The sequence below is a fragment of the Penicillium paradoxum genome (genome assembly GCF_028828445.1).
Source record: "Penicillium paradoxum strain IBT 22861 chromosome Unknown utg000002l_segment0_segment0, whole genome shotgun sequence".
In the NCBI taxonomy this organism is placed as follows: domain Eukaryota; kingdom Fungi; phylum Ascomycota; class Eurotiomycetes; order Eurotiales; family Aspergillaceae; genus Penicillium; species Penicillium paradoxum.
The window spans coordinates 3195333-3216035 of NW_026643180.1; the positions used below are offsets into that span (position 1 = coordinate 3195333).

At 50.1% G+C, this 20703-nt stretch overlaps 6 protein-coding genes across 6 annotated transcripts; 5 read left to right on the forward strand and 1 right to left on the reverse strand.

Moving 5' to 3' along the window:
- Positions 1–417: 417 nt before the first annotated feature.
- On the forward strand, positions 418–2967 carry N7457_001147 (uncharacterized protein; the record flags this gene model as incomplete). Its single annotated transcript, XM_057172193.1, has 6 exons — positions 418–437; positions 491–519; positions 583–783; positions 858–1374; positions 1429–2084; positions 2138–2967. 6 exons carry the CDS (start codon positions 418–420, stop codon positions 2965–2967), a joined length of 2253 nt encoding a protein of 750 aa, XP_057036096.1.
- A 3466-nt stretch (positions 2968–6433) lies between these two features.
- gprM lies at positions 6434–8074 on the forward strand (the record flags this gene model as incomplete). The annotated part of the gene is made up of 3 exons (XM_057172194.1): positions 6434–6602; positions 6663–6823; positions 6872–8074. 3 exons carry the CDS (start codon positions 6434–6436, stop codon positions 8072–8074), a joined length of 1533 nt encoding a protein of 510 aa, XP_057036097.1.
- A 4400-nt stretch (positions 8075–12474) lies between these two features.
- N7457_001149 (uncharacterized protein) lies at positions 12475–13287 on the reverse strand (the record flags this gene model as incomplete). The annotated part of the gene is made up of 2 exons (XM_057172195.1): positions 12475–12783; positions 12853–13287. The coding sequence occupies 2 exons, from the start codon at positions 13285–13287 to the stop codon at positions 12475–12477; spliced, it is 744 nt and encodes a 247-aa protein (XP_057036098.1).
- A 1844-nt stretch (positions 13288–15131) lies between these two features.
- On the forward strand, positions 15132–16187 carry N7457_001150 (uncharacterized protein; the record flags this gene model as incomplete). Its single annotated transcript, XM_057172196.1, has 4 exons — positions 15132–15196; positions 15277–15294; positions 15360–15580; positions 15634–16187. The coding sequence occupies 4 exons, from the start codon at positions 15132–15134 to the stop codon at positions 16185–16187; spliced, it is 858 nt and encodes a 285-aa protein (XP_057036099.1).
- Positions 16188–17064: 877 nt separating this feature from the next.
- Positions 17065–18380, forward strand: N7457_001151 (putative mitochondrial carrier protein; the record flags this gene model as incomplete). The annotated part of the gene is made up of 2 exons (XM_057172197.1): positions 17065–17253; positions 17331–18380. The coding sequence occupies 2 exons, from the start codon at positions 17065–17067 to the stop codon at positions 18378–18380; spliced, it is 1239 nt and encodes a 412-aa protein (XP_057036100.1).
- A 613-nt stretch (positions 18381–18993) lies between these two features.
- Positions 18994–20187, forward strand: N7457_001152 (uncharacterized protein; the record flags this gene model as incomplete). Its single annotated transcript, XM_057172198.1, has 3 exons — positions 18994–19067; positions 19124–19330; positions 19407–20187. The coding sequence occupies 3 exons, from the start codon at positions 18994–18996 to the stop codon at positions 20185–20187; spliced, it is 1062 nt and encodes a 353-aa protein (XP_057036101.1).
- Between the last annotated feature and the right edge of the window lie 516 nt (positions 20188–20703).

Genomic DNA, 20703 nt, shown 5'->3' on the forward strand with positions numbered 1-20703 from the left:
CATGTGGCCCGATACAGGTCTTGCAAGCTCCGCTGTGAATATGTCTGTTGATGTACCATATGATTTTCAGCGAATTGTCAATTTGTGTGGATTTGTGTAGGGCGGTTGGAGACAATGTAGATAGCCACGCTTCGTTCGTGGACATGACAATTACCACAATATACTTTTGCTGATGGAAAAGATTTCCTGTAGTGAGGACTTCGTAGACGCTCTCCAAATCGAATCTCAGGACATTGAGATGCTAATAAATGACGACGCGTCCCCTGCTCAGCTCTCGGGCCCTGGATTTGTGTGGGGGCCCCAGGTCACCTGGTCTCTCCCCGCAAGTCGATCTCCAGGTTTTATCTTTTCCCCAACCTCAACCCCATTTGACTTGTCTGCTTCAGATGTTGCTTCAGCATTGCATGCCATTTCGGTATGCGATCACGAACCGGCTGGTCAGTATATGTGTCTGCAACTAGCGTGAGGTCTCAGAGCTAACATGACCCAGCTTAACGTGTCGAACACGGAAGCTTAAATGTAGGACCCATCCATTCCTCCGATGCCTCGTTCCCCTGGAATCCCTGTCTAAATTGTCTGTAGGCGACGAAGAAAAGCCCGAATGTTCACAGTGTCGCAAAGGCGGCCGAGAATGTCGCCCGAGCGAGGGTGTCGTCTTCCGCCATCAGCAGAACGCGTCGATGAACCGGAATTCCCCAGATGGTCGAGGTAGTCTCAACGGGTTTTATTCCTATAAGAACACATTCGACAAGGACAGTGTGTGGCTGGATGTTCCCAAACATGGTACGGCACCATTGAGAAATATTGCTTCGCATTGGGTGGTTTTTTTTCTTCGGGACGGCGGCTCATTTTTGCAGTCATTTTTGTCGACAACTCCGATCCATACGCCGACGATCTCGAGACCTCCCTGGGAGAGAGTAGTACAGCACATACGCACTCGGCCAATAACAGATGGGCCAGTAGCGCCTCTCGAACGAGCGATGCCGAGACACAGGGATTGGAAGCTTTGTCGGCGGTCGCAACCCACGATCGCTTCCCTTATTCTCCCCTAGACCATTCGATCTCCGACACTACCTCATATGCTTCTCCAAACCGACGGCGCAGTGCCGTTCTTCCCCCCGCTTCGCCCTCCATGTCGATGTCCTCCACCAACAACAATACAAATATTAATTTTCTCCTCAACCCGTCGCATTCGATGTCTCCCAGTATTGACCCAAGCATCCAACTCTCTGACCGAGGTACGGCACTTCCAACAAGGCCGGCCTTTTCACATAGAAGCTTAAGCCATATGAATCATACACCAGACGACAATGCAGAGACAGATTTCGAGGTGGCTTTCCTTTTGCGGCATTATTCAGAAGGCCCAGGACTATGGTATGCTTTGCCCCGTGCGCTGCTATGAATCCCAAGTAACGACGTCATTTGCAGGATGGATCTGTTTGACTTAGGAACATATTTCGCTTCATACGTCCCAGTGCGAGCAAGGACCAACCCGCTCTTGAAATTCGCAGCGTGCGCATATGCCGCCAAACAGCTGGGCCGAGTCAAAGGCACTAAGGCAGCGATGGGCGGCGTCTGCTCACAACAAGCTGCCATGGAACTGTGGCCCGTTAAAGACCCCGATTTCGCATGGTACGGGGCCAAGTATTATGAAAAAGCCATTCAGCTGTTGATGAAGGAGCTGCAACCAGATGCCGAGGGTCCGCCTCCCCTGAGCACGCCCGAGGCATTCGGTCAATGGCAGGCTGCCGAGCTCTCTGCAGACACGGATAATCCACGTAAGCGTCGAAGACGGGTTTCTGATAGTCGGCTCTCGCATGGAGTTCATTCGGATGAAGTGCTCGCGGCGACGGCCATTTTATCTGTATATGAGTTTCTCGATGCTGCGGGCCCTGCCTGGAATCGTCATTTGAGCGGCGTGAAGTCGCTGCTTGATGTCGCTGAAGTGGGTATGATGCCTCTTGAGCAGCGATCGTCTCCGGGAGAAAACTCATATCACACGTCGACACCGAAGAAATCGGGGCTTTCAAAGGCCCGTAGGGCGACATTTTGGAATTTTGCGCGCCAGGATTATCTGGCTGCATGTGAGTATTTCTTCGCAATGAATAGTTCTCCAACACTGCTGACAGCAAGAAAGTTATCAATGAATGCCACACAAGACTGAATACTGATGACATAGTTCTTTGGACCGAAGCCGGTCTACTGATCGATAACGTAGGCTTTGTCCGGCCCAGCAACACAGGTGTGACAGGGTACCCGGAAGGCGAAGAGACGATGAAAGAAGACCTAGTATGCAACGGACTAGTCTGGATAATGTCCAAGATAGTCAATTTCATAAGCTCCGGCGACAACGTGCACCTCACAGACCACCAACCCGTTCCGGGACCGCTGGGCGTCTCGCAACAAGTCCTCCTGGAGCGGTGGTACAGGCTCGAATCCGAGCTCGATGCATGGTACACTGGAATCCCCGAGACCTTCCGGCCCTGCGCGCGGATAGACTCATCCAAGGCCAAGCATCACCGCCCAGCCAACGAAAACGAAGACATCTCCACTCTCCAGGAGATCTGGTACAGTCTCCCGATGTGCGCCTCGGCCATGCAGCACTACCACATGGCGCGCATTCTGCTGCTCATCAACAAGCCGCACGAGTCGACCAGCCGCCGGAGCACAATCACGCTCCGACTGCAGTCGTACCGCTCCATTGAGGCCGAGATCGCCTTCCACAGTCGTGAGATCTTGGGCATTGGCCTCTCCCGCCCGGATGGAAGCGTCCGCATTAATTCGCTGCAGCCGCTCTTTGTTAGCGGGCAGTGTCTGACGGACCCGCGCGAGCGCCGAACTACCGTGCGCCTGCTCCGGAGTATCGAGTCAGATCTCGGCTGGGCGACTGAGTATCGCGTGCAGCAGTTGTTGAAAGAGTGGGGATGGGAAGAGAAATCGACCCGGTCGCCTGGGTCTGGGTCCTGAAACTGCAGGGTATCCGATCCTGCACACGATAAGGGATTCCAGCTGAGGAGCTGTAGCATCCAGGGTCGACTGTTGAGTGCGCTAATTTGGCGTAGACTCGAACAAATGACCCACCGGAGTCTGCAATACCCTTTGGTCTTGCCTTGGACACCAGATGACATCATTTGGTGGGATCAAAGTGAACGGTGTATTTGAAGAGCTCTCTCTCGCAGTCCTCACTACCAACCCCGCCATATCGAGGGGGCTTTTCCAAGCGACAAGACGAGAGGATTCTGGAACAGTCACCAGGGCCGAGGTGAAACAACCTTGAAACAGCGATCTGGCCTGTAACGTTTTCATGGGTTCAACAGCTGAGACACGAGTAATGATTGTTCATGATACTTCTGGCATAGTATAGCATAGTATATTGTACCATTAGATAGTAAACGCCAAATGGCCTCTAATGAAGAGAGAGAAAAAAAACATCAAAGAAAGCAGAAAACGCCCAATGTAATGGACGGTAACCGATTTAATTCTGCAGTTCGGTTCAGTTGCCTCGGACTTCGCTGTTGCAGAGCGATCCCGAAGCTCGACCCTCGAGGTGTTGACCTCCCTACACCGTTCTTATTTGCACCTTTTTCCAGGCTACTTCCACAATGTAAAGACAAAGGAGTATGAGTGCTCAATATATTCTTGATCTCTCGCTAATATCAATCCTTTCTGTCCTTCAAATACCCATTTCCAACATCCAGACACCAACTGTACCTGGACAACATCACCCTACCTAAGTAAATATGGAGAACCGCATAATCGACTCTTCACTCCGAATCTCTCCTAAATCTCCCACACTAACGCAGCCCTAGAACTAAACCCCAATGCCTCAACGCTGCAGGTTTTCCGTTGGCCATGTCACTGCATCCACTTGCCCCCACTGATTCACCCTGGGGGCAACTTATCCGAAACCGAGAATATCTCGGGTTACTGCTACCGGTTATTCCGCGATACGCGTACTAGACATTATTACTTTTTTTATCTCCTGTCCGGGGGTTCGAGAATGGAGAAAGTGTGGCGGGGTGCAGCAGGGCAAGGGGGAAGGGAGCACGTCTTCCGTCTTGCTGCAGCTCCACCGGGTACGGGGTACATACTCCGTACTCCGTCTGGAGTACTTTTAAAGTGAGGATTTAGGGTTAGCTGAGGAAACCAAGGCCGATATTTCTCCGGGTTGAGACTGGGATCGGGATTGGGAATAGGGTGTTTGGAGGGGCTTGGGGTCTGGTATGGCGAGAGGCTGCGGCATGGGCTGGATTGGGCATCTGGACCGTGGTCTTAGCGTGCTGATCGCTGGAAAATTGGCGAGGGTCTCGTTTCAGGGGGGATTTGGATGGGGTAGGCTCATCGCTGCTGTTTCTTGTTATACGGAGTATAGGTGGGATAGCTTGAGTGGAGGTCAATGTTGATGTCTTTTTTTACAGTGCAATAGATGCTCAATTCAACCCTGCGATTTTGGATCGGAAATTGGGTTGGATGATAAAGTTGTGTTTTTTCGGTTGCAGACTTTGTTGTTTCTTCTTTTCCTTTGGAGTGCAGGCGTGGGATTCACGGTTCTTATCAATAGTGTTGGGGACGTTCTCCGGTTTCTCCAATATAGCCTCGAGCTGCATGCTGGCCAAGCATAAGCAAGATCGACTTTCGCAGTTAATTGAACGGGTAATGAACGTGTTGCATTCAAGTACAAGGGCATTCTTGTCGGATCGGGTCTCTGTCCAGGTGGCATTCTCGCTTCCATCAATGGAGCCAGGGCCTCTGTTCTTAGATCCGAACTCAGCATCGTGGGGCCAGAACTACCAAGCTTTTGTCTAGCTAGATAGCTGGTTGGGTATCTGCTGGATGTACGAAGCACAGTGTTCGGTTCCAGGTTTGAGTGGTAGAATCTGTGTCACGGAGGACGAATGGGAATCATGATAGTATAGGACCAGGATTCAAGGAGAGAGGATTATTGGATTTTATAGCTCTGAAGTTCAAAATTCCGATTCAGCTGAAGGAAAAGGGAAAAGAAAGAGAGAAGCCCTACTCCGTAGAGAGTGAATGATCAGCATAGTTCCTGGATTTTTGGGGCTGGTGTAAAAGACGATGTAGAGCAAGTCGATGTGATCTGCGCATGGTATCCCATCACACAGCTCAAAATTTGCACTGGACACGAGACGGTCAATGGCCTGGCAAGTAACCTACCAGCCAGGTCCAACACGAAGCCTGGCGTGTCAGATAGAACAGTAACACAGCATGTACACCGTACATGGGATGTCTTCTCGGACTTTGGATTCGAATGGGCGCTCTTTACTCCGTACGGTGAGAGATCGGTTGGAGTGCAATATATGTACGATAGAGGAAGTATATATGCCAATTTGCCAGTAACAATCCGATTGGACTCGCGTACAACGAATGCTGGGGGCGATCACAGTAAGAGACGGGTTGGTGGTGGTGATTGGATAGTTTGACGCGTGGGGACTCGGTCCAGAAGAGGTGACACTGACCACTCGAAGGGGCGAGAACTAGGTCTTGCACACCGAATTGGAGAGGCAATCTCGTACTTCGTAAGACGCAATCAAATCAAAATGCAACGATGCAAAAGGCGTGAGCAATGCAATCTTGGCGAGTCCCGCTACGCCCAGCTGTGCAAAAGAATTCCCATTCCCCGAATGTCATGGAGAGGGCTAACGATAGGATTAATCCGGTTTAGATCGTGAGAAGGGTAGTAAGTATCCAGAGATTAAATCGAGTGCAATTACTCCGTATCCCCCGTATTAACATATTAACATCGTCTTCATTGTCTCACACGTGGGCGAAATCGCACTAACAGCACTAGTCCGAGGCTGAGTGTGGGAGATTTAAATTAGGAAAAGTACTCCGTGTGGAAGAGAGAATATTGCAATCTCATAGGGCGTTTCAATAATACACTAACATATCCCCCTAAGAGTACTGGATTCTTCTGCGTTTACTGCTTTTGGGGGAGGCGAGTTAAGGGCATCGGGGATCCAAGTATACAGTACCGTCACATTTATGTTCGTCCACGAGTCTATGTTGCAACTCCTCGGTTCAAATAACCGAGTTCTTCGCATAGAGATCTCATGTGCGTATTTTGTTACCCCGCTGCGTAAACGAGGCCAAGAACCCAATTGCATTCCTGAGGGGCCACAGCCAATGCGCCTAGTGTCAGGGCCAATGTCAGGGCCAGTGCCATGCGCTCGTGAGCCATGAGAACGGGCCTTCGAGACTGCAAAATGGATCCACTCTGTTCAGGGCTCTGGACAAGGCCCTTGACAGGGCTCTGGACAGGGTCTGGACAGGGAGGTATACATACCCCCGTCTGCCCACTTTGGCCTCTTTACGTCTCTCTCTCCTTTCTTTGGGATACAACATATATACCGTGCTTCTTAGGACTCGCGCTGGCGCGTAAGGGACTTGCGCAGGTTATGCGTCTCTCGCCATCATGGTGAATGCCCTAACTGGAGACTGCCAGTCTCCCTTCCTGCAGGAGACGCTATTTCCCACCGTCGGGGGATTTGTCGACGGCCGCTATTGCCAACAGGTTTCGCACGGAAATACTTCGATATCCTGCTGCTTACCATGCCCTCTTGAAGAGTGGCGATATGATACCAGTTAGTCTGCGACTTGATAGTCTATCCCGGAGGAAATCTAACGGATTGCGCTTCATATAGACCTGAATGATAAAATCGGTGTCGCAAGCTGGATCAGCGTCGCCATCCTTCCTCTAGGGCTCTTTTTGCTAGTCTCCTACATCGTGCTGCCGGTCAAATGGACCCAGCGTCATTACCTGACTATTTGCATTACATTGGGAATCTGTTGCATGGAGGCAAGTGTAATATCCTATTTCCTTTTCCTTTTCCCATGGCTAACTAGAACGTAGCTCGCCTTCATTATTCCGCTCGGTGCCAAACCAGAACAATGCCACAATGCAATCACCCCTAATGATATGCGCTCCAATCTCTCCTGTGCCTTCTCTGGATCACTTCTTCTATTTGGAGGGTGGGTTGTGGTTATGTGGAGTTTCATCCGCACCTTGGGCTTCCACTTGCAAGTGTGCTGGGAAGTCGTCCTAGGCCCGAAGTTCATGTGGGCAGCCTTTCTCTTCGGATTCGGCATTCCAGCAGTCGGACTGACGGTGATGCTGATCTTGACCGGGGTATCATTTCGATTTGGCGAAATGTGTCATATCAACATTTCGAACGGATTATACGACTACTGGATTCCAATGATGATTTTTGCCGCCGCGGCCCTCTTCCTCCAACTATCGACAATCGCCTACTGCACCCATATCTATCTTCGCTCCTTCTTTGACAAAACCAGCTCAACAGTAGCCAGTTCTGGCGCCCTTCCCTCTTACACATCAAGTGTTCGCACCGTATCAGCCCGACAGGCCTACCGACGTGTGCGCCGCGTCCTTCAACTGCAATGGCGCGGTATCGCCCTCGTCTTGATCATCCTCGGCAACGTGATTTTCTTCGCAGTGATCTTCATCAATCTCGACAATGCCGTCGCCCCCACCGCGAAAAACATGGAAACCGCAGCCCCCTGGCTTGAATGCCTCGCCATAACCAGCGGCGACAGGGAGCGATGCCGCCCCTACGCAGCCGCCATCGGCCCCAACGAAGCAACCCTCCTCGCAGTCGTCCTTCTCCTATCCTTAGTGGGCTTCTGGAACTTCATTCTCTTTGCCCGGCCGTCCATGTTCGCCGGCTGGATCGATTACTTCTGGGGCAGCCGACGTGGCCTCGAATTCGTCTCCGCAGACCCGCACACCCGTTTCGCCGATAGCAAGGGCTTCGAGATGCTTACCGCGACTGTCCGGTCACCCAGTACAATTGTACGGTCGCCAAGCCCTTCGCGCATGGCCGGACTCAGCCGCAGTCCCCTCGCCAGCCCCGTGGGTAGTCCCACCTCCCCCAGCCCGACGTTCGATTACAATGTCGCTCGCGAGGCTCGCTACGTCCGTCCCTCGATGAGTTTCTCCGGGCCTAGGCCGCCTAGCTCGTTACATACTTCACATAATTCCCGCGATTGGGATCCTAACTCTACATTTGCGTCGGCGTACGGGCGAGAACGAGAGTAAGGTTACTGAAACACGTTTTATGGCTTTTCCTTTTTCTCTCACGTTTCATCAAAATACCGGGATGTTTCCTTTTTTATCTGCCTTGCAGCTTTGATCTATACTCCACCCGTTCCCATATCCGGAAACCAATACTACGCAAGAAAAGAAAAGGGGGTTCCAGGGGGGTTCTTTTTTTTTTCTCTCATTGGGACACGGTGTTACGGGACATGTCTCACTATTGGGCTAGGCGTCCAGTGCTTCACAATATTTTTCCTATGTGCGTATAATCTATGTATCAACGATGTGTTCAAACGGCCTGTTTCATATTCGTCCTCCTTCCCGAATAGTCCGATTATTCGATGCCACTCCGTCATTTATTTCTTTTTTTGATCTATGCATGAAAAGTGAATCCACATCTATTTAGTTTAATCTATTAGATCATATACACTTTATCTTTGAATGTTGTATGGAGAATCGACCGCCATCCCCATTGCGCCCCCAAAAGCCGATTTACATCGAACCGGTCTCGACTTCAATCTCAATCGCGACCATGGCTATAATTCCAATCTTCGCGGGATGCCCGTGACCACACGCCTGCGGTATCCCCCTTGTCAGGGATTATGATAGTGTATAATGTAGCCGACCGTGCGCTATGCATGCAGTTATCACAATCTCTGCATAAGCTGCCAGGATGGCGGGCTTACTAGGGTATGGCACTTAAAATACCGCATCCGAAGAACACCACCCCGGTCCCACGGGAATTACAGATGCAGATGCAGTAATAATCTAGAAGAATTTACCGACAGTCTAACAGACCCCAGTGGTGGACTATCAGGGCACTTGAAACACCCAAAGAGCGCACAATGTACATGGTGCTCCGTACAAAGAACGTACCAAATAAACCCACCTATTGCAGCCCAGAACCCAAAGCCTCGAAACAAAGCCCAACGAGGCAAGACCGCCGTTCCTGCATGAGAAGGCGTTGGTGGGGTGTCTAGTCGTCAGCCCACGCTAAGGATGGGCCTAGCGACTCCCGTTGGCACCGTAGCACCTGGACGGTGGAAGTGGGAGAGTCGGTAACCGTGGCCCTGGCTGGGGCCTTTGCTGGGGCCTGGCTCAAGTGGAGTTGTGGCGAGGCTGGACGAGTCTTTCTGTTTTCGCATATGTCCTCCATACGTCGTGTGGGAAACTATCGTCTTGGGGGAACCTTATTAGAGTGCCAATGCGTATGTGGTAGGTCTATACGGAGTAGCATGTGTCAGTACGGAGTACTTGTGTCTTGCAGTATATTGGATAATGTTGTATGGAGAGGGGAGTTAGTCGAACCTCGGGATTCTGAGTGCTGAAGACCAGTTTGTCCTCGCAGATCCACGGCTTTCCTTCCCCCGCTCCCAGCATCCCCCACACCGTTCGCATTTGGGAAATCCCACGACGATCGTGCCGTCGATTGGTGAATTGGACTTTTTCTTTCAACGGTTTCAACCGATCACCAATAGCCGGTGATCCGTACATCACAAGCAACGCTCCGAAAGGGCGGGGTGATCGACCGAACATCGTCTCCCCGGATCCTCACTACCGAGAATATGGAGTTTCTACGGGGAATTACGGGGTAACGGCTCGAGGTGCCGGGATGGGCACTAGTTTTGCTGTCGGGTAGCGGTTCTTCACGAGTCAGGATGAGGCGTCGGCACTTCTGGCATTTTGCAGGATTTGGCATGTGAGGTGAGGATTCCTTCGGATATCCGTATACTCCGCATACTCCGCAAACCCCTGCATTACAAGTGGCGATTGTAATCCGGGGAAGGCAGATTCATGGAGATGCAGGAATCGATGTATGCATCTTTTCCGAAAAGGGAATATGCAGACTCATCGCAGCCGCCGAGGTTGACATGTGATTTCGATGGACTTTGGGGGACTTGATACTTGCACATGGTCGACTTACAACTTGACGATTACTGAATTATCAGCTCTAACTGTGAAGGGTTAATTCTGGTTAACTTCCTACAGAGTGTCTATACAATTTGGCTGGAATTTTGGATCGTTGAACACCATGTGGAGTATATGGCGAGGCTTTTAGCCAACAAACCCTGTCAAATCTCAATAGGTCAGTATCGACTAGGATACCCAGGGTCTTATGATTTGGACATCCCAGCGTCTCCACATAGATCTCTCAAGTCCGTCCCCATTTAGAAACCCCGTGTCTGACAGGCCCGCAACACCTGGACACTGCGGGCTCAAGGGGTTTTGCGCCGTCCATTCGGAATCTGCAGGATCCAATCCCCTCAATTCAGCAAAAGCAAGAGCAAGAGCCGCGTTCCTAGGCCTCCTGGGTTTGGGCCGTTCCAAACAGAATCTCGGGTGGCAATTGCCCAGGACAAGCATCTCCAAATCCAATAAGAGATGCAAGTGGATACCGGCTCCAGAGCATTCGAAGTGGAGGCAATGACCCATCCTAGCAAGGATTTTTCTCAGGAGTTGTCCACAAGTTGCAGTGGCCCCGGAATTTGAGCCTCATAGCCGCGACAAGCACCGTTCTCCAGCGCTAATTATACGCTTCTGTCCTCTGACGAGTACCTCAGTTCATCGCGTGCTTTGGAGTAGATACCTGGGGATTTCTCGGGATGATACTGGATATACCATCCCGCTGGATGAACCAAAAGATATGAACCAGGCACCGTCTCTAGTTGCTCTTGCAGCACATAGAGGGCAATCTTTTTTTTCAAGTAGTGCGGATAGCACTATGACTGGTTAGATAGATGTCCACCTCAATGAAACATATTGCTCTATCAGATGACGGAACGAGTAAACGCCTCAAGTCGCCTACCTACGCTGGTTGCTCTTATACTTCTTATCTTTCCATCGGTGTCTCAACGGTCAGAGTGTCAAGTTGCCTGTCTGTGAGAGGATAGGAAACATTTACAGCGGCACAGAACTCTTGAAAATGACATCAAGGCAGGAGAAAATGACAGGCTGCCGGTGGCGACTGAACAAGACCAACGAGGAGCGAGCAGGGATTATAGACGAAGTCTAATTGCGAAGAGACGTCGTATTCTCAAACGCTATGCCAAGTCCCCATCTATCAACAAGTCCTCACAACGCGGTCGTTTTCTCTCGCATTAGAAAGGGATGCAAGGGCGCTGGATAACCTCAACGCAGACACGAAGGCGAAACTCCACGGTACCAACTGAGTTTAGAAGAACTTCTCTTGCTTCGCTCTGTGTCGGCTTAGAGAGCTAATTGGAGTGGGATGCGATTTCGATTGGAATGATGTGTTGGATCTCCCGTCAGAGGTCGTCATATCAATGATCACCACCACATAGTCCATGGTTTGTCCCCGGTTTGGCAAATTCCATCCTTGAAACTCCCGTCAAACAAAATTTGCTCTTTAATCCAGAACTAAAGCCCCGCCATATTCCCAGAAATATAGCGAATGGCCTCTTTTCCTTCATTGAAAGTCATATAGCCAGTGGCAGAAGTGTTGACCTCTTGATGAACCTTCTTGTAGCCGAAAAGGTGTGAGTAGCAAAGATGCGAAGATCTCAAGAAGTTATAGGCGACGTAGGCATGTCGTGGTGTGAATGTACGGCTCGAACATGGTGCAAATTTCACCAGCCAGAAGGAGGTACCGACACTTGACAAGTTAGTTGTTGATTACGGATTGGTCGGCAGTGTTTGGATACTCAAAATCGATGGCCTTTGGAAAGTGCACGCAACGATAGAGGTGCTAAAGGATGATGAAAAGGGATAAGATGAGGAGCAGGAAGAAAGGAAACTGGGCTCATACCCCGTTAGACAAAAGGGCTCGACAGGGAGAGGCGTCAAAATGTATAATGTAGATGGTTGTATAAGGCTGAAAGTTATAGGTAGAAAGGAAGAATCTAAATTTATATAAAATCTGGCTCCTGTGAGAGCAGATAGAGGAAGGAGAGGTGATGAAGACTGTCTCATAGAATACCACTAGCTATATAGTACCCTGGATTGAGGGCCCAAAAGTTAGAAGCTGAAAGCAAAGCAAACATTGACAGCATAATTTCCCCATCCCTTAAATAGGTCTTTGTTCAAGGCCTAAGGCTTCCCATAAGGAGACAACTATGTTTTGTTATTGTGAGATACCAATGAATTCTATACAGTTGAGAAGCAATAGAGTTATGTCGAGCTGAGTAGAAGATAGGCCCGTTTTCTTCCTCTTTAGCTCAGATTACTAGTACTGACTACAGATATATAGCACCTATGAGGTATGCTAAAATCTTCAAAATAATTGTCAAGCTTCTGTATATTTCTGCGCAACAACCGACAAAAGCAAACAAGCAAGGAACACATTCTTCAAATTCAAACATAACAGGAAGTCCAAAAACTGTCACGGTGTGTAGCCACAATATCTAGTGTGCAAGATCGAGGTTACCATTGAATATAATATCCAATTACAGGCCACCAGCAGCACAAATCTTCTTAGCCTGAGAGACACGCTGCGTATATCGACTGGGATAGGCCGAGCGCTGCACCTTCTGGCAAAGCTTACCAACGTCCATAGTCTTCCAGCCCTTGACACCTTTCATGCCCTTAAAAAACTGTGCCGCAGACTTACCAGCATTCATATTGGCAGCGATGTTGGGATAGTAGATGGCGCGTTGCTGGAAGATACCGACGCTATCGTAGTCCGAGCCCACGGCATCGTGTGGATACTTGAGGGAGGCAGGGACCTTCTTGTTGGCATACATGAGAATATTGGACTTGGGATAATGTTAGCAGTATTCTAAGCAGTTCTTGTTTGGAAATTGAATATGTTTGCTAGGGCTTACCTCGACAAGTGCAGTTGAAATACCAGCAAGACAGCCCTGGCGGCCTAGGCCTTCCTTCTTTGCTTCTTTGATAATGGCCTTTGCGTGCTTGGTCTGGGTGGCCGAAAGAGTGGGCAGTTTCCCACTGCTGCCTTTGCCTTTGCCACTTCCGCTACTGCATTTCTTGGTCACATAGCCGTTGCTTCCGGTCTTGATATAGTAATCAGCAATGTAACAGCCGTCCGCGGTCTTGTCCCAGATTGCGTTGCCGTTGACACTGGTGCCGGAGGTCTGGCAGGTAATTGCAACGTTGGCTCCCTTCTTGTAGCTTCTGACCACGGAGTGGGAGGTGCCTGGACCAGAGCGGCAGTTGACAACGGTTCCAGTGATGGGGTATGCGCTGACAATTGGGGCAATGGCAGCAAACGTGAGGGCCAAGATAGGAGTGAACATCATCTTGAATAGATATCTGGAAATAAACTTGAAGACAAGTGTGGTCTTGGTGGTGTTGTCGATTGTAGAGTAGTTGATGTTTGCGATGTTTGGGGCTGATGAATAGAAGATATTGAAGGGCAATCAACGAGCATTTTATATCCCTGGGCTCCTCATTCTTGAAGTTCGTATAGCACACCAACGATCTATTTTGTTCATTCTCGAGTTGCACCCCGTGAAGCTCGTACAGAGCCGTGTGAAGTGGACAGAAATCTTCAATTCGTATCCGTAGATGCTTTCCAAGACCGTATTGGGCGTTGAAGTTGTATAGAGCGGTAGTGACAGAGCTATTTTCAGGAGGAAGTCTCGTATAATCCTCGAAGGGGGCTCTCGTGTTATTTCAACTGTCCGATGTTGTTAAGCTTAATTTGAACATCGCTTAAGCTTGGCGCTCGTGTTCCTGAAGACTTGCCTGCCACGGCGCAAGCAGCACCCCTAAAAATAGTAGGGCTCCCCGGAGATCAGCATTAACGAATGCATGTCATCCGTATTGTGATCGGGCTTTCCTCCTCATTCGACTGTTATGTTCCTGGCAAGTTTAGTGCATACTACGTCGGAAGGCGAGATTATTCACGAGGCTTCTCGAAGACAAATTTAGGTATCCGATCCACGTTAGACGTGTATTGCTTCATCATAAATCGCTGTTTAGTTGGCACCTTTGAACGTGTGTAATGAGAATATTGTTTCCAGAATTGAGGATGGAGAGTTATGTGTGTAAATCTCGCATCGCCCATTGAGAGTTCCAAGGTTCTTTCCAAGCTGTATGGAAATGCGAGCTCGCATACATCGCTAGCTGACCATGTAGAAATACTACATGGAGACTAGACTGAAGGATCAAAGGTGCAGTTTAGACGTGCTAGAAGCATAACGACCATACTCGCTATATTTGGGATCGCTGAGCTCCGGTCCGTCTAAAGATAGCATTCAAAGCCTCGGGTCTATGAGAGAGCTTTTCGAGCAAACCAAGCGTAGAAAATGGCTTTACTAGGCTTGCCTTTGTAAACAGTCTCAGCTCATTGGACATGGCAAGTTTGATTAACCGGGTTGAGGAATCAAGCGTGTATCTTTCATTCCCAGTTGACATTTGATATTGGTGCTGCCATGGAGGAATGACCAGAGCTGGCTTAGTTGGCTTAGTGAATGGGTCTTTCGATGGCCCACACGTCTTTTTCGTCCATTTCCTCCATTTCCTCCATTTCCTCCATTTCCTCCATTTCCCTTGGTGATTCCGACGCTGTCTGTTTGCATGGCCCTCTTCTATGACCGATTGGGTACATAGGCCTCAAAGAACCGATAATGGGCTCAAAGCACACGTGGAGTATGCTGTAGGTCCAGACTTCTTTGATTTGATGTTCGAGAAAGAAAAAAAATCAATGATCTGCACCGGGCCAATCCACACATGAACTATTGGCGAGCCTTGCCAGCGTATGCAAATGGCCGAGAACTAGTGCCGAGAATGGATCTCCAGCGGGTCAGTCACACCGACTCGACTCCGTCGAGGGTTGGGACGAACCGAATACTCGAACAGTTTCAAATAATTGAATCAGAAAAAGAGACATAGAATAGAAGGATAGAGGCTCTATAGAGCTCTAGAGAAGTAATTGCATCATCCCGAATACCCGACGTCACCGCGGTAGAAGGCGGAGAGAAGCTCTCGTTGTGTGCGAGTTGTCTCCCCGCTCTCTGCCCAGCCACCCTTTCACCTGTCGCTGTCCACATTCTCAGCTTTTCTTTTCTTCTATTCATCTCGCCGTTGCAGTTCCCAATTCCATCATCCTAGTTATTTAATCCTCGGTGGAAAAATCACCATGGCTCCTCCTCCTGCAACCTTGCCTCTGGTTGAGAGACTCAAGACCCTGGCGCAGACCCTACAGTGCGTTTTCCTACCGTGCTGAAACAATGTTCAGTAATGGCCCGACTTGTTTACCAGTGCTAACAAAGGTCACATTATAGGTTTGCCTGGTTCATTGGGTAGGTCAATTTACTTCAGCGCACAGGGACAAAGACCCAAGTCCACGGCAACTGACAGTTTTTAGACATGTCACGCTGCTACTTTCAGTCTTCCGTTACTCCCTTTCTTGTGTCTTCTTCAACTACTACTCCTCCTCGGCACAAATCGCCTACCGATTGACCTTTATCTCGGCCGCCGTGACTTATGGAATCGTTGTGTACAAGGGCCACTTTGCCCGGGGTGTTCAGGGCAGCCCTCTGGCCATCGTGACAAAGCTCACCTCCGATGAGAATGTGCAATATCTTGGTGAGTACTGGGTGATGTGATGGTATAAGACTGCATGCTGACCCGTGTTCTAGGTATGGCTCTGGTCTGGCTGTACTCGCGCCAGCTCATTCTGGCTCTTCTGCCTTTCAGCGTCTACTCGATCTTCCACGTCGCAACCTACACCCGCATGTACCTGATTCCTACCCTGCAGCCCCCTGCGCCAGCCGCCCCTACTTCTCCCACCTCCCCCAGCTCCAAGCCTGCCGTCAAGCAGTCTCCCCTCGCTGAGACCATCGGACGATTCATCAAGCAGTACTACGATGCTAGCATGGGTGTTGTCGCTACTCTCGAGATCGCTCTGCTGTTCCGCCTTGTGCTCTCCGCCATTACCTTCTCCAAGGGTAGCTGGGTTTTGTTGATTATTTACCTGTCTTTCTTCCGCGCCCGCTTCGCTCAGAGCTCCTTCGTTCAACAGGCTGTCCGTCAGCTCACCGCTCGCGCCGACGCCTCGATCTCCCACCAAAGCACTCCCCCTCAGGTTCGCCAGGGATGGGAGGCCTTCAAGGGGATCGTGCGTCAGACCTACGAGGTCACCGATATTGCCCGCTATATTCCTGGTGCTACTGCTGCCAAGAAGCCCCAGTAAATGCCACTAGCGCCATGTGCCAAACACCTTGCTTTGCTGGCTGGATTTCTTGGTCTCACGAAAGAACGTTGGGGTTTGGCTTGCAAGATTGCTGAATGAAGGTGGCCGGTATCAGATATGACATCACAGCTTTATCTTTCACATTGGTGAGTTCTACGCCTGGGCGAAGAACATGGAGGAGGTCGCGGAGTGTGGGACGTCCACAGTCCCAACTGTAGAAAAGAGGGGGACGTGGAGGAGTCCCGCCATGATAATGCTATACGCAACGACTTGTGTTTATTATTCCTAGAGTTTTGCGATGCATAGTCTCTGTATTTGCTTTTCTCTTGTCAACATACCTTGTTTCGGAAACATTTCATTATTTCCATTTCAAATTCTCCAAGGGTAGAGATTCGAATCTCCATGCTTGAGTCTAAAGTAATCATAGACTAAGATAGACACATGTTTGTGCCCTCACAACGCAACTCCTGCGATATCAAGCCTGCGATATCAAGGACAAGAAGCGCATTTGTAGAATGAGCATCAACCACGGCTATCAATTGGATTCTTGTGCACATTAGAGAGAATTGTCTCTTGGCCCAATCTACCTGATAGTCGTGATGCCATTCACAGGATCAACATGGCCCAATGACGAAATCCCGTGATTAACGCCTGAGGCGGCAAGTCGGGCTTGGCACCGAGAAGCCGATCAGAATTTTGGCACCAAACATCTGACAAACCATATTAATCGATTCTTTCTTGGCTTCTTGATTTCCTGTCACTCTTTCTTATTCTCCTTATCTCACCGGGGTGCTACTCTCCATCAAATCCCTCAGCACCCCCTGATCCCCAAACTGGTCCCGACCAGAAATACTCGGGGTTGCAGTATAATATTGCCATGAGCCTGACCTCGCGGGTGTTCGGCCTGTTCACGACAGCGACCTCGGACTCAACAGCATCACCTGCGGGGGACTCGCATACCTCGATATGGTCACAGACGGCTCGAATGGGTGGAATCAACGATTCGAGCTACCCGGTTCAAGATGACCTCGCGCCGGAGGAGGAGCCTAGGCCTCCATATCTACATGTACGATTTATCTCGGCGGATCACACCTAGTGGGATCATAAACCATTGCGCAATGCTGACCGGATGTATCAATATAGGCAATGTTGGCTGGTGGTACCGGAGGAACATGTGGCGACATGTTGATGCATTCGTTAGACACCGTCAAGACTCGACAACAAGGCGATCCGACGTTTCCGCCTAAATACACATCTATGGGACAGTCCTACGCAACAATCTATCGCCAAGAAGGATTATTTCGTGGGTTATATGGAGGAGTGACACCGGCCCTTCTCGGCTCGTTTCCCGGCACCGTGATCTTTTTTGGCGTGTATGAGTACACAAAGCGTTTGATGATCGACTCTGGAATCAATCCCAGTATCGCCTATCTATCCGGTGGTTTCTTTGCCGACTTGGCTGCCTCAGTGGTCTATGTGCCGTCCGAGGTGCTGAAAACCCGACTTCAACTGCAAGGTCGCCACAACAACCCGCACTTCAATTCGGGCTACAACTACCGCAACATGAGAGATGGCTTCCGCCAGATCGTTCGCCAGGAGGGATTTTCCGCATTGTTCCATGGATATAAGGCCACCATCTTCCGCGATCTGCCATTTTCGGCACTCCAATTCGCATTCTACGAGAAGGAACAATCTTTGGCGAAAGAGTGGGTCGGGAAACGGGATATTGGACTGGGTTTGGAGATTCTAACAGCCGCCACCGCCGGCGGTATGGCTGGTGTGATCACCTGTCCGATGGATGTGGTCAAGACGCGCATCCAAACCCAGCAGAACCCGACGGAACCGGCTGGACCATCGGGCGCCAAACACTCTGTCGAACCTGTACCTAAAGAAAGTCCTCGACCCCATGCACCGGCATCATCACATTCCCACCCTTCCCGGCCACACTCGCGACCAATCTCCACATCAGGGGCAAACACCACCATCCCACCACCCGGTGCGCCCCGCCTCGACACTTCCTCGGTGTTTACTGGGTTGAAAATGATCTATCGGACGGAAGGTATTGCGGGGTGGTTCCGCGGCGTGGGCCCACGCGGTGTATGGACCAGCATTCAGAGCGGCACGATGCTGGTTATGTATCAGTACCTGCTCAAACAACTCGAAGCCCACCAGATTTTGGAAGAGCGGCCTTGAGCTTTCTCATCTGTCATTCATCTCACTGCATGCATTCCTCAGGTTGCGGTTCTCCTTTTTTTTCATCTTTTTTTTTTTTGTTGGGGAATGGGGGCGTTGGATTCTTTGTCCCGATGTGGGATGTTTATGACCATCGGTGCTTTCAGCACTTTGTATACTTGTGTACGCTACTCTGTGATAGAATTTTAGACAGGCCACGGCCTCTGTACCATAGCACATTTCAACTCCATCTGTTACATATTACACATGTATATTGCACATTCTTTGATTCTCCTTGGGTGGCGTGAGGTCGAGATGTTTTGACAGCTTAGCTGTAACCAGGCCACAGAGAAGATCGACCGTATTCATAAACCATATAGAATACAAGAGGGTTGAAATTGCTCTACGTTCTACCCCCAATTGACCAGAACGACTATAAAAAGATCAGCCCGACACCCCGGACTAAAAGCAATGCGCCACGGAACAAAGGAAGTGGACGCGCTAAACCGTGTTTTGTTTTGGCGATCGGCGGATGTAAACAATTACCGGTCACTCCCCTCCTTACATCTTCTTTTCCCCCCTCCAGTATTTACTTTATTTGACATTGGTCCAATTTCACAATCTTCGATACACTATGTCTCTTTCTTATCTCAAGTCGTTGAAAAAGGCCGAGCTGGCTGAGCTAGCCGAGCAAACCGACTTGCCAGAGTAAGTGTGGATGCGATTGTCGCATTCATCAGAGCTGATCGTCGAACCGTCTATAGCTACAATGACTATAACAAGACTGATCTTGTCATCCTACTGGATAAACACTTGCGCGAAAATCGCTCGATATTCATCGGGCTCAAGAGCCTCTCTGAATACTATGTGCGTTTGGCCTCGCCACCCCGCAAAGGATCGCCCGTGAAGCGCGAAGCCACAAGAACTCCCGCACGTCGCTCAGTAAAGGAGTTCAAGCAAGAAGAAATTAGGTAAGGGCGCATCTCTGCTGTGCGACCTACTGCGCATCATTTAGTCTATCGCGATCGCATAACTAACACCCGCCAGCGAGGATGTGGAAAGTGTGCCCAGCCCAGTGGTGGTCAGCCCGACCCCAGCTGCGGTGCGCTCGAGCCCGCGTCAGACTGCGCGCCAGACCCCCCGCCAGACTCCTCGTCAGACAGTTCATGCTGCCGTCGTGGATCAGGAGCCCACGCTGCCCGCATCACCGGCTATCATCACCGAGGTGATTGATGCCCAAACCACCAAACTGCGCGAGAGCATCGAGGACGTATGGACTTCATCGGGCATGGTTGAGCGAGCTCACTCCCTGCGCGCATCGCTGAGCAGCCTGAAGGCCGTCGAGATCATTCTGCTCCTGCTTGAGAGCGGCAGTCTTACCAAAGAGCTGATGCCTCTTCGCTACCTCACCACTACCCCGCCTGTGCAAGCTGCGCAAATCCCTGCTATTCCCATCAGAGTCCCTGACCTGTTTGCGGTGCTCGATGGAGCGTTCTGGGCTCCGTTTTCTCTGTGGTTCCTGACTTGTCTGCTTTTGCCTTTGATTTCGGCCTACTTTATCAACCCCAGCTGGCAGGCTTCTACCAATGCGCGCCGCTCTCGGTCGGCGCCTAAACTTGCCCAGTTTGATCCGTTGACTTTCAACATCGTCAAGGCATTGTTGGTGCACTGTGTCTTCGGCAACAACTTCAACTTCTTTGGTTTATATAGCGATTTTGCTATTCGGAAGGTTATTGAATCGGTTCCTGGTGCAAGTGCCGGTCTTTTGACTGGAACTGCCATCGGCGGTATTGGAGCTCTATACGAGGCCATCCTGCACCGTTCATAAAAAGTCATCCTGACTATATGTTGGGGCTGTACAGATGATCTGGTGGGGAGTTGCGGTCATTCAATGGGCTTGAGTGGGTTCTATTCCACTCGCCCCAATGGTCTGTTTTATTGTTCGGTTACGGGTTCAAGTTGGGTCGCTGGCATGTGGATTATGCGATATGTGATACTGGGTCTTTCTTTTCGCTTGACTTTGCCCTTTCCCTTTTGGTCTTCGTTCTAGCCAGAGAAGGCGCCTTGGGGTTTTTAGTCTGCTTCTCGTTCCGGTTAACTTTTTTTTGGGATATTTTACTCTGTTTTTCTCTTTTAATGACCAAACAGTTTTCTTCAAATGTATGAGGAAATCAGGGTGTAGTCTATGTATAATCAATTGGCTTAGGTCTATGTCGTACGCAAGCTATATGGTCGTATAAGATATTGAACGAGTCGTAAGTTTTGGAAGTCACCAAGCTTCGGAGATGATCATGAAATTGTTCACAGCGACGCTCAACGTCAAGCAATTTCGACAGTCGAAAGA